Source organism: Mustela erminea, chromosome 19, assembly GCF_009829155.1.
Source record: "Mustela erminea isolate mMusErm1 chromosome 19, mMusErm1.Pri, whole genome shotgun sequence".
Classification (NCBI taxonomy): domain Eukaryota; kingdom Metazoa; phylum Chordata; class Mammalia; order Carnivora; family Mustelidae; genus Mustela; species Mustela erminea.
In genome coordinates, this window is record NC_045632.1 from 51,425,833 (window position 1) to 51,439,494 (window position 13,662).

General features: G+C 43.9%; 1 protein-coding gene across 6 annotated transcripts in view; it reads left to right on the forward strand.

The window, feature by feature from the left end:
* Positions 1-13,662, forward strand: part of WWOX (WW domain containing oxidoreductase) — a 937,351-nt gene that overhangs the window by 52,963 nt on the left and 870,726 nt on the right. For all 6 annotated transcript variants that reach the window (XM_032326528.1, XM_032326522.1, XM_032326523.1 and 3 more), the window contains exon 5: positions 2,851-2,957. In XM_032326528.1, coding sequence (XP_032182419.1) covers positions 2,851-2,957 — 107 coding nt within the window. The remainder of the gene's footprint in view (positions 1-2,850; positions 2,958-13,662) is intronic.

Genomic DNA, 13,662 nt, shown 5'->3' on the forward strand with positions numbered 1-13,662 from the left:
AGATTCAAGTATAGGATGTTGTCCTTACATAATGATAAGTGAATATCTTGGTATATAGAACTTGGCATCATCTGAAAAATAGTCAACTCAATAGTGAAGTTCACATGCGTTCTGGACCCAGTATCCACACAAACAGAATGGTGGCTGTTGTGGGTCATTTCCTTAAATTCTGGTTGATGTTAAAGCTAGTCAACTCTTGGGCTGCTGCTGGGAGCAGATCGAGGAGAGTGTTAGTTTTCAGTCATACCGAGTGTGCTGTATCTGATAGGTCATACGAGTCAGATAGGAGACACAGGCTTTACACCAAAGATTTTGGAAAGAATGGGAATTAAAACTTGTTTTCCACCTACTATTGTTCTATTGGGCTCCTAGTGTTTACTAGTTACTCCACATTTTAAGAAAGGGTCTCTGGGTTTCTGATGGGTTAAAGGCGTAACTCACCGCTTATAATTAGCTAGAGCTGGGGTCGACATCGGTGTCAGACTCCTGACTTTGAGTTTCACACTGTGCTGTGCTGGCTTCCCCTGAGAGCCCGTTTATATAAATAGACTGGCCTCCATGAAGATTAGATAGATGGAAGATAGGAGGGAATGAATTTTGCTAGACTCTTTCACGTGGCAATCTCAGTAACGTAATGGTACTCTGATTTTTCGTACATGAAAACAGTATCTTGGAAATAGTTGTCTGTGGTCATTGGACGTGGCTTTGGCGGAATTGCATTGCTGCTCCCTCTAGTAGGACTGATTCATGTGTTTGGGTGTACTCCGTGTGGTCTCCCGCACAGCTTACAAGAGAAGATGTGCCTTAGAGCAGTGATGGGGGGTTCAGGCTCTCAAATTAGATTTCATTAGAGTTCTGGTTGTTCCACATCTTGGCCAACATTTGGTCTGGTCATCTGAAAAAACAGTTTTTGAAACAATTTTAACCATTGTCGTAATGGTTATGTAATAGTATCGCATTGTATCTTTTAAATTATTTTAAATTATTTCATCTCATTTTATCTTTGATTTACACTTGTCTCATGACTAAAGAGTTTTTAGGCTTATAAGATGTTGGGTTTTTCTTCTATTTTTTTTTAAGATTTTATTTATTTATTTGACAGACAGCAAGAGAGGGAACATACGTGGGAGGGTGGGAGAGGGAGAGGGAGAAGCAGGTTTCCCGCTGAGCAGAGAGCCCAATGGGGGGCTAGATCCCAGGACCCTGGGATCATGACCCGAGCTGAAGACAGATGGTTAACAACTTACTCTTTCTCTATTATGTGGAAGAATTTTTGAAAGATCGATGTTTATATTTTCTTAAATGTTTGGTAGCCTTTCTGTTAAAAAAACAGATGCAGAGTTTTCATTTTGAGGCTTTTCTTTAAATATAGAATTTTTCCTAGATTATGCACTGTTATTATCACCAGAGTAATTCTGCTATGTTTTCCAAAACTTACTTACAAACTACTATTGTTATCAGATTTTTACCCTAAACTTAATATTTGTATTACTTTGTTACTTTCTGCACCTCCCGATTTTTCCTTCTGTTTGAAGAGCATCCTTGAATCTCTCCCCTAGTTCACTTCTGCCCATAGCTGGTGACATAGCCTCCTAGCTTTTTGTTTGTCTGGTTTGGTTTATTTAAAAATTTGTTCACCTTGGGGCACCTGGATGGCTCAGTGGGTTAAGCTTCTGCCTTCGGCTCAGGTCATGATCTCAGGGTCCTGGGATCCAGCCCCGCATTGGGCTCTCTGCTCGGCAGGGAGCCTGCTTCCTCCTCTCTCTCTGCCTGCTTCTCTGCCTACTTGTGAACTATCTGTCAAATAAATAAAATCTTTAAAAAAAAAATTGTTCACCTTTATTTTTGAGGAATACTTGCACTGGGGACGCCAAAGCTGGCTCATCTCTCTTGTCTTTTCTGCTTTTCCAGTGCGCCCCCGCCCCGCTACCCCCCCCCCCCCCCAAATCCTTACTTAAAATGTCCCTCTGATGCCTTCAAGGCTGTGTGTGTGCATGTATGTAGGTTTCGTCCAGCTCTTCTCATTGCTCCCAGTGGGAGGATGGCCGCCGTTGTGGGATACGTGTAGCACAGCACAGAGCACATCACCCAGAGCATAGTAAATATGTTGTATATTTATTTTCCTTTTCAGGCCAGTTTTTTCTTATTAGACTATGAGCTCTTGAAGGGCAGTGGCCATATCTGAGTCCTTAAATGTCCTTAGTCTTTATATTATGTGTGTGTATATATATATATATATATTTTTTAAGATTTTATTTATTTATTTGACAGAGATTACAAGTAGGCAGAGAGGCAGGCAGAGAGAGAGGAGGAAGCAGGCTCCCTGCTGAGCAGAGAGCCCAATGCAGGGCTGGATCCCAGGACCCTGAGATCATGACCTGAGCCGAAGGCAGAGGCTTACCCCCCCTGAGCCACTCAGGCTCCCCGCCTTAGTCTTTATATTTAACACAGATCTGCTCATCAGGCAGTGGTTATATATGGCAGACTGTGCTGTGGGCTCTTCTGTGGTTTTTCCTACACCGTTGGGGATGGTGTGTTCTTGGGCTAGGTTTTCTCAACCTCAACAGTGTTGACATTTATTGCCAGACGATTCTTTCTTGTGGGGATTGTCTTGTGCTTTGTAAGGTATTTTTTGCACCCCTGACCCTCACACACTAGATGCTAGTAGCACCCTGTCCCCAGTTGTGACCACTGAAAATGTCTCTAGACATTTGCACCTGTCTAGCAGGGGACAGATTGCCTCTGGCTGAGAGCCCCTCTGGTAGTGTATGTGGTGCTCAGTAAAGGCCGTTCAGCTGAGTCAATGTTTTGCATTGTGTTTTCTAATGTTGACTTTCCTCTAAACTGTAGGGTTTGAAACTGCCAAGTCTTTTGCCCTCCATGGTGCCCACGTGATCCTTGCCTGTAGGAATATGACAAGGGCCAATGAAGCTGTGTCGCGGATTTTAGGAGAATGGGTAAGTAAACCCTTGACCATTTTTTTTTTAATTGTCAGATACACATGCTGGGATAAACTGGAGGTTTTAGTGCAGTGCATAAAGTTTATTGCTCTTGGAATAACGTTTTCTTTATTTTTAAAGTCATACTCATTTTGTTTATTTTATGAATGAAAGGACCAACAGGCCTGTTATCCACACATTGTTTATGGTTCATTGTCAATGTCATCTGCTTTATTAGTCAGAGGCTTGAGAATGTTTACTCATTCAGCTCATTTATTAAGAAAATAAAATGTGGTTAATGCCCATGCATGCAGCTGAGAGTTTGTTATGCTTATGGTTTTTAGGATTTAGGAAGTGGTGGGCTTTAACAGCATCTGTTTTTTACTTTTCACTTCTCTCTCTCTGTGCGGGTGTTGGTGCTGGTAAGTCTGTGCACAAACATTTATTGAGGGCCTGAGGTCCTCTTGAGGCTGAGGACATCGCATATCAGACAGAACAAAATCCCCGCCCTCCCTTGGGCTTTACTTCCTACATATGGAGAAATGGACTGTAAGGGATTATTTAACATACCGCCGGGTTGTTACAAATGCAGTGAAGTGTGGTAAAGCAGAGAGGGATGAACAGTTACAACGTGGGCTATTTTACTTGGGGTACTTAGCAGAGAACTCTCTGAAGTGGTGGCATTTCATATGAGACTGGGCCGAAGTAAAGTAGCAAGCTATGCCAGTGTCCGGGGAAATGGTTTCTAAGCGGTAGGAACAGCATGTGCCGAGGCACAGAAGTAGGGGTGTGCCTGGAGGATTCAGGATCAGCACGGAAGCCTGTGTGGCTAGAGCCAGATGGCAGAGGTGGAGGTGACAGAGGTGCTGCGGGGGTGTCCCTACGGCCTCAGAGCCAGTGAGGAAGGCGACAGCAGGGGGTCTGATCTAGAGAGTGGCCCGGGTCAGTCACTTTTGTAGAATGGTCGCTGGGCTTTGGCGTGAAGTATAAACCATGTTCATTTATTTGCTTGTCATTTATTCACATGTTTACGATGTGAACCCTGTCATAGGTACTGGGGGATATACTGTCTCTGTACAGCTTTCAGCCCAGAGCGGAAATCAGGTTTAACCAAAGACACAGAAACATCAATGTGAACTTGGAATGGTGTTACCAGGTACTAGGTCCTTCCTAGTACCTACCTAGTACCTTCCTAGTACCTACCTAGTACCTACCTAGGACCTAGTACCTAGTACTCCAAAAATGGTGATAAGGCCTGGAGCTAGGGGACGTTTGGAGTCTCTGAGAAGGAAGTAACTGAGCTAAGATCTCAGGAAACACCTGGGGGAGGACAGAGAAGGTCAGACTGGTCAGGGGGAGTGGGCTGTGCGAACGGCCCTGGGAGGAAGAGGGGGATATGGAGGAGGAGACCCTCCAGTGGCTGGGAGCAGAGCATAGAGCATGTCTGACAATCCTCCCAAGGCTGTCTTTGTTTTCTTACATTTTTTTTTTTTTAAGATTTATTTATTTATTTATTTGAAAGAGAAAGAGAGAGAGAGAGCAGGAGCAGGAGGGGTAAAGCAAGGGTCAGAGAGAATCTAAAGCCCCACACTGAATGCAGAACCCGACAGGGGGACTCGATCTCAGGACCCTGAGATCACAATCTACACCAATACCAAGAGTCAGATGTGCCACCCAGGCACACCTGCTCCTTTTTAAAAATTTTTTTTTAAATTAAAGATGTCTTCGTTTTCTGAACACTGTGGAAGATTTCTTGCCATTGGAAGAGACAGACCATGATTCCTTTAGGGGAATGTCTGGTGTTCTAAGCTAAAAAGTGATCAAAGTTAAGAAAAGGAAGATTTGTTCTGCTTTTTTATAGTATATTTCAAATGAAATATTTCAAATTCAGTATATATTTCAAATGAGCCCTTGTCTTGAGTTCTCTGGGTTCTTTATTTTCAGTTAAATAAAAAAAAATATGGGGCCTATTTTCTTCTGCTGGTCTTAGTATCTCTTTAAGGCTTAAGTTTAATCGCCTGTGTTAGGTGATGTAGTAATCACCTTCAGAGACGTAGAAGGCGAACAGATGGTAACATAGGGTCTGAATCTTCACACAGGCCCGTGAAGGTAGAAAATAAAAAGCAAACTCCCTTCCAGTCCTTTTCTTAGAAGGTAAATATTATTAACCATTTCTTTTTTTTTTTTTAAAGATTTTTATTTATTTATTTGACAGAGAGAGATCACAAGCAGTCAGAGAGGCAGGCAGAGAGAGAGGAGGAAGCAGGCTCCCTGCTGAGCAGAGAGCCCGATGCGGGGCTCGATCCCAGGACCCTGGGATCATGACTTGAGCCGAAGGCAGCGGCTTAACCCACTGAGCCACCCAGGCGCCCCTATTAACCATTTCTTTTATCTCCTAGCAGACATACACATGTTGTTACATACTTCGATTTTTTTTCCACTTAATACCATTTGGAGATCTTTTCTAATCAGTCATGTAGGTCCACCTCGTTTTTAGTTGCTGTATAATCTCCATCATGTGCCTATGCTCCAACTTATCTGAGCAGTTTCCCTTTCAGTGGACCTTTAGGTTGTTGGCATTGTTTTGCTATTCCAAGTGATGCTTTCTTAAAGTTCAGTCTCCATATTTTCACCACAAATTGGGTATAAACTTTGCTACGGTGAGCATTCTTCAAATATGCTTTCATGAGTGACACAGGGCAGAGTCTTAGCAGTGGACCCATTGATTTAAAGCGTGTTTGTATTTACAGTTTTATTAGCAGCTTCCCAGTTGTCATCTAGGGGGATCGTAGCGGTTTCTATCCCCACTGTTAACGTGGAAGACGAGAGTTATCTAGCAACAGTGTCAAACCTGTAACATTTTGCCCATATAATGTTATACTTAAATTGGGAAGAATGGAATTCAGTGGCCCTAATGATATCCTAAGAACCATGTTGTACCATGATATGAATATTTAAGGCAGTCTTGGAAGGTAATACTAAAACACAAATGTTTATGCATTTTAAAAATTATCTTCTTTCTTCTTTATATATAAGCACAGGTACATCTGTATTAAACACATTATAACCCTTGTTTGAGGCAAAGAGGCAGGAGGCCCTGGGTGTTCCCTGTTTACCTGTGGGGCCTCAGCAAACCTTTCAATCTGTTTTGTTTCTCTGTTTCCTCACCTCTGACAAAGAAGGTTGAGTGGTAGGAGCATAAAGACACAGCGTTTAGTTTCTCTTTCTTGCATTTGAAGCCGTATTGGGTCTCTAGGAGTCACTTTCAGATGACACATACATCCTTGCCTGCTTTCCTTCTGTAGTCTCAGTCACTTGACGTCATCTGGCCAGCAGTGCTCTCAGAGAAAGAGTTACTCCAAAATATTCACTGCCAGACGCATGAGTTAAGAAAATGGAAACAAAAACAAAACTAATGTTCGCATGGCGATTCAGACATTTAAATCAAATTTTGTAGGTTGTAGACTAATCTCTTACTCATATCTCATCTGTTCGCTTGTTCCCTGTGAGCACCATTATACCATTTCCTCATCCCCCTAGATTACGATTATGGAAGCTCAAATGTGGTACCAAAAGCCATTTCGAATCATTGCACCATCACCATAGTGTCAAGTGTGTGCGAACCTGCCTTTGTGGTCCACGTCGAGCTGCCCTCACTACCCCATCGTTGGCGCGTGCTGGGGCTGGCTTCCTTCAGGCCCTCACCCCATCTCTGCGCCGGGACTTACTCTGGCACATCATTAAATACCACCTTCTTGTGTTTCTCAAGGTCAATTTGATTGACTCTGGTTTTTCCAGCTGCTAGCCGGCTTGAGCATGTTCATACTTTGTCTGGGAGGAAGCCTCTCGGTAGCAGAGCCGGGAAGGTACTGTAGCATATTGGCGCCTCACGGGAGACTCTCGAAATGATCCAAAGTTTTTTGTTGCAGCAAAAGCTCACTCTGAAGTCTGTGGGCCATTTGGCTTAGTGTTGGCTCGTGTGTGCCAGGGCTCTGCGGGCATTCTCAGCTTGGCTCTGGAGTTGGAGTTCATGTCTCCTTTCCCAACTTGTTCTTCCCTGCCTGGTCTTTCCTGCCCTGCCTTCACGGCCCATTCTAGAACTGCCATGTTCCAGAACATTCACGTCTGCCTCCAAGCCGGTGGGACGTTATTCTCACGCTCACCACGGGACATCTAACAACCACCCTTCATCGAGTCCCTGTCTTGTGCTCTCTCCCGGGTGAGGCACTTCGTAGCCCTGCTCAGGCAATGGGAAAGCCTGGTTTTCTCCTTTTTACAGAAGAGCCATGGGAGGGCTCAGGGTGAAGGGACCCTCCCAGCGTCACACAGCTGATGAGCCCAGAGGCAGGTTCCTGGCACAGTTGGTTCATCTGGCTTCCAAAGGGAAAGTCTATCTACTTCATGGCCTGGCTTTACTACCACATTCGGCATCATGCATGTTCATGACCTTTCAGGTTTTTTTTTTGCTTTCAGCATTGCTAGTTGCTATTTGAGGGATTAATTTCAGGATTAACCCTAGTTTCTCACAGGAAGCAACACCCATGTACCTTATTGTTCTAAGCAATCCCTTTTCATTCAAGACATCCTTTACAGAGTTCTCAGACCGGTTTTTGGGGATCTAGCTATTTAGTAAAATACAACTTAAATGAAAACACATTCCATATGGAATTTTATTACAAGCCTATGTGTAATTATGACTACTAATAATTATTTCATGGGGAAATGCCCTCCTGCTGTGATGTTTTGGATGCTTGGAAGTTAGTAATAAGAATTGAAAACAATTAAAATTGGATATCATGGACAATATAGAAGTAAACTACCCTCTTAAAAGGCCAAACCATTTAGCATAGTTTAAAGAGGAGGGAAGGGCGGGAGGCCCATCATTCCCTAACTGTATTTAAATGAAGAGCCTGGGTGGCTCAGTTGGTTGGACGACTGCCTTCGGCTCGGGTCATGATCCTGGAGTCCCGGGATCGAGTCCCACATCGGGCTCCCGGCTCCATGGGGAGTCTGCTTCTCTCTCTGACCTTCTCCTCACTCATGCTCTCTCTCACTGTCTCTCTCTCAAATAAATAAATAAAATCTTTAAAAAAAAAAAAAAATAAAAAATAAATGAAGAGCCTCTGGAACTGGGGTTCAGTACCTGTGTTGTTAAGCAGTCCTCTTTAGGAGGATGTGATCTACCTCATTTATGGCTGTAAGTGGTTTATGGACTAGGGTCCTCTCCCTCTAAGACAAGCACCTAATTTTTCCTGAAGCATGGCAACAAGCCCATATGGCTGGCTGAATAGCACGTTTACTTTCCTGTTTTCAGGATGGGGTGGATTCTCTTTTATTTAGCAGCACTATCTGGCTGTTAGGAGTCCATGTGAGTTCTCTACGTTTGGGACACTGATAGATGTGTCTGAGTGCCTCCTGTGCTGTGCGGTTGATACTTTCCTTTCTTCCATAAGTATTTATCCAAGGCAAGTTCCGTTGCTGTGTTTATGGAGGTATGGCCCGTCCCACTCTCCATCCTGAAATCTGAGGACCTCCAGAGGCATCGTATACAAAGAACTATAGTTGATCGGGTATCAAAACGCGTTTTATAAACAGCCACAAGTCCAGCAACCCAGTGTAGAGCTCTCCGAAGGCCCAAGAGGGGGCTCCCACTTCCTCTCTCTTCTCTCACCTTGTTACCATTCCTGAGTTTTAGATTCTTAAAACTCGGGAAATGAAGTGTCTCGTCCTGGGGAGCAAGGAGGTTGAATAGAGCTAAAAGGAGCTGGGCCTGAGACCCTCTGTCTGCCCACCTGCTGTGTGCAGGATCAGAAGCGGCCATGGCTAGGGTTGCTGGAGGGAATCAAAAGAGTCGGGGAGGGGGCGCCTGGGTGGCTCAGTGGGTTAAAGCCTCTGCCTTTGGCTCAGGTCATGATCCTAGTGTCCTGGGATCAAGCCCGGAGTGGAGCCCCGCATCAGGCTCTCTGCTCAGCAGGGAGCCTGCTTCCTCCTCTCTCTCTGCCTGCCTCTCTGCTTACTTGGGATCTCTGTCTGTCAAATAAATAAATAAAATCTTAAAAAAAAAAAGGGGGGGGGGGAGGTCAGCCTGCCTCACGTGTGCCAGGCCCTTACTCAATCTGCTTATCACTTAAAAGACTTCACATATAGGGGCTGCCCATTATTGAAATGTGGGGTCCAATGAATATTCAGAAGCTCTAGCATCTACTAGAGATGGAGATAACCAACGAGGTGGGCAGAAGTGGCCTGGTCTGCGAAGAGGGGCTGGCTGATGGCCCTCCCTTGGAGGTGACCCACCTGATTCCTCAGAATGTGGCTTGGACCTATTCCCCATCATAAGGGAGGAGTGACTCAACTATGTTTAGTTTGGTGAGAAACTTTGGTCCCCAAGGAAGACTTCGAGCCCATGCTTTTCTAACTTATGCTTTTACTTGGCCTAGACTTCAGGTTTTACTAGAGATTGGTTAGGATGACATGCCCTTGGCCAGGAGGATGCAGCAGGGATCCAGCTCAGCTGCTCTCGTTTTCTCATGGGTATTTTAGCCAAGATTCCCAAGAGGTCTAGAGAAGGCAGGCTGAGTAGTCTTCAGGATACCTCCTGGTCAGATAGGGCAGATCATCTCCAGCTGATGGCCATTGCTATAAAATATGCTCTGTTATGTCACCCTGTGACCTTGGGTGAGTTTCTTAACTTCTCCAACCATGGTTTCTTCATCTGTGAAATACAAATAATTATATCTATGCCAGGAGACCTGAGTAGTTGTGAGTATTAAATGCACTGACCATGTGTCTATGTAGTATTTAGCATGTTGCTGGGGGTAGATTGAGTATTCAGTTCCATTTCATCCGCTGCCATGAGTAACACTAATATCAATTTCTTATTCGTACGTGAAGGTACAAGGGATACTTACTCTTCTTAACCTCTCCAGGTGGGTCCAAGAGGAGCTGTAGGGAGGATGTTTATCAGCATGATTTAAGTGGAGTTGCAATGAATTCTTTCTTTGTCTTCCTGTGTCTGGACTCCTACATTTTATTAGATGTGTATTTAGTTTGTTGATTAGTATTTTCCAGTGGAGCTCATATTAGCACTCAACTGTCATTTGGAAAGCCATCTTAATTATTTATGAGATTGCTTTTTCTTTTGTATTTACAAAGAAATACACTTTGCATATATTTAGGAAAGATGATTAAAGGATCAGTCATCAGGAACAGCTAGCGATGGCTTATACCAAAATGGTTATTGAGAAAGCAGGGCGATGAGGGGTAAAAAGAAAAGATTTATTAGTCAGAGGTAATGGGATATGCATGTGTTAGGGAGAGCGCATGCCCGGTTGACTGTATCCACACAGTTTGATGCTGGCGGGACTGAAGTGTCATAATTATTCCCGTCTTCGATTGAGTTGATAGTGAGGCTGTTTATCTCATTGGAGGGAGGGCATGTGGAAAGCTGACAGAATCGTGTCCTATTGCAGCCTCACTGATAAGGATTGGAAATGATGGTTTTAGTAGTATTTGCAGATATGGAGGGCTTGGTACCAAGCAGTGTATTAGGCACATGGGTTTGACACTTCTCTGTGCTTTTAATAGACACCAGTACCTTATGTTTTCATGACATGGTATTAAGAGTGAAGGGGTGGGATGCTGAGGAATAAATGGCTTGTATTTTTGAGGACCACTGGAGAAATTCAGCTACTGTTAGACTCCCTCAGATGTACTCAGTGGCTTTATGATCTGGTAGCTTTGGCATTTGTGGGAATTTCCCCTTTGAGAATAAAAGCTTAAATTCCTTAATGTGGCTTTATAGGTTAGAGGCCTTCGGTATGATGCCTTCTTTTATGCAGTGTGAGTGTCAGGGGGGAGGCAGGCAGCTCGTGATGCTTGTCTGAGTTGGTGACTTGGCTTGGGAAGGATGACCATCATTCAAGGCATCGTGAGTTAGAGGGCTCATCCCCATTGTTCTGAACTTTAGCTAAACGAAAAATATAAAAACTATTAATATTATTAATAGTTGTAGATTATTGGGAAAAATACATCTTAAATCAGCTGCTAGATTGGTTCCTCATTTCTTTGCTTTAAAAATTGTTTTTATGTGTAGTATTGGATTTTCAATAAATAAAGTATGATATAAATAAGTCTGCGTGCCAGTGAGAACTATATAAACCACTTGCTTAAATCAATAAGCACATGCACACACACACAAAGGTAAAGATAAAGTTCTAGAGTTTCCTCTTAGGACACTTCCATTTTCAAAATGTCACGTTATTATTATCCCCTGCATATGGGGTTGAGTGTTCATATTTGTGTCTCTGTAAGGCATGTTGCTTAGCATTTAGCAATGAAATATCTATGGTATGTGTTAAACCCACTTTGCAGATGAGGCGCTGGATGCTAGCTGAGGTGAAGAGGCTTGCCTAGGCTCACCAAGCTGGGAGTTTGGGGGTGGATCTTGGGTGTGAAGCCATATTTGCCTGGCTCCAAAGCCATCTTGTAACCTAATCCAAAATTCCTGGTGTGCGTTGTGTAAAAAGACCAGCCTCTGTTTTTCAAAGTCTTTTCCAAAGACTGTATTCATAGAGGGTTGCATGTTTATATGTGAATGTTTCTCTGTTCATGATAACGAGGGTCTCTGTGACTGCCTAGGAGAGAGAGCTTCCTGGGTCCCTTTTGGTAATCTGGTGGAGCTGATGTACCTCACCTCACCAAATCCGCTCTCCTACCCAGACCTCCACTCCAAGTGGCATATGGAGTATTTACTGTCCTACTTGGGTTGCTTATTTGACCTTTCTTGTCACAGGCTCTGGAAAGATTCTTTATCAGATAACAAATGATATATTCCCCTCATTGACATAATTGTTTTTAAAATATTCTGAGTTTTTAAAAAAATATTCTGAGTTTTCTCTGTCTCCAGAATGCCCCAGACTTGTGCCCACTCCTATCCTTGAAGTTTTCCATTTCATTTCTCATTCTGAACGTTTTTGCCCTGACACAGTCTTGTGTGCTATTCATTGTTCTGCCTTCTTTTTTCCCAGCCCCCCTGGCCACCGCTCACAGTCTTGAACTGAATCTTTCAAACTTTATATCCATTGTAACCTTTGTATAATGAGGGCTGTGATTAACTATGGGGTTTAAAAGAGTGGAAGTCAAGCATAGGAGGCTAGCTCCAAACCATCACTCCCAATCATGTGAAACCCAAAGCAGATGCATCCTTTCATTAATATGGCGTCCCTGAGTTCTTATTAAGCAATTTTGACATAGTTTGAAGAGACGGATTTCATCTTGAAATGGTGTTCAGCCAGTGCCTCAAAGGCCTGCTTCTGGTCACTAGGCATTCAGCCTCCATTACTTAAGAGGGAAAAAACATGCTAGAGACTGTTTTTAATATTTATTATGGTGCATTTACAGAGAGTCTCCGACATTGCAGTTGTTAGATTAGACAGAGAGGAGAGACAGTGAAACCTCCTGCGCAAGGACAGATGTAGAGATACACATAGATGGGACAGCCTGTCTAAGAATGGGGCAGTGCACATGGTAATAGGTTAGGGCTTATTTCAAGTGTTTATTTAAAATAGACTAGTTTTAATTTATAGGGAGGCAGTGCAGTGGAGTGCAGGGAGCCTCCGCTTTGGAGTCATACAGACTTGGGACTCTGTGCTGGTTCCAGCACATGCTCATTGGGTATCGTTGGGCAAATTTCGTTATGTGTTTGAACCTTGGTTTATTTACCTTTGGAATGGTGCTGGTAATTGCTCTTGGTCCTGGTGAAGATGAAGTGAAATAACAGACACTGTGATCTTTTGATATGTGGTAAGAAACAGCATTTGGTCTTCCTCCTGGTTTCTGGTGTGAGCGCCTAAAAAGCCTTGGACTTTCTTAAGTGGTGGGAGCCCTAGAGGTGTCTTGTGTTTTGTGAATGAGCTGAATTGTGGAACCCACCCAAGGGTTGGTTTCTGGTGAAGCCCACTGTATGATTTCTGGTGAAGCCCACTGTATGATCAGAGGGTTGGAACTTCCAGTCCCACTCCCTGACCTCCAGGGAGGGGATTGGGGCTGGAGATCAAGATGAATCATCAGTAGCTGGTGACCTAATCAACCATGCCTCTGTAATGAGGCCTTTGTGAAAACCCCAGAAGAAGAGGGCTCATAAAGCTTCTGGATCAGTGAACACGTGGTGCACCTGAAGAGTGGTGCCCCTACAGGGAGCAAGGAAGCATTTGCTCTTTCTCACATACCTTGCCTCCGTATCTTTCCTATTTGGCTGTGCCCAAGTTATATCATTTTGTAATGAACCTGTGACTAGTGATGTAATGGGTTCCATGAGCCACTCAGGGTCTCAGAAGGCACTTACTCTCTTATGTAGAGTGTGGCACACACATGGTAAAGACTCAGGAAGTGGTATCTTCAGGAGAGGCTGACTTATTCACCGTATCCCTAAATTAAACAAATAGTCTCAGAAATCTTGTCAGAAAATGACTTAAAAAAAAAAAAGATCAGAGTACTAGGACATGGCGGAGCCTGTCTTCATCTGCCCATCGATGCATCAGTTAATATTCAGATGCACTAAGGAGCAGGGGTTTCCTCCCATCCCCACGGCGTAGAGAAGTGGGCATCCACCTGCACGGTGCCGGTGGAACAGAGCTGGCCAGACTTCCACTGAGCCTGGGCTAGCCGATGGAGAGAAGTGGAGAAAAACCGACGCTTTGACCCATTGGGCACTCGTCCCTGCCGC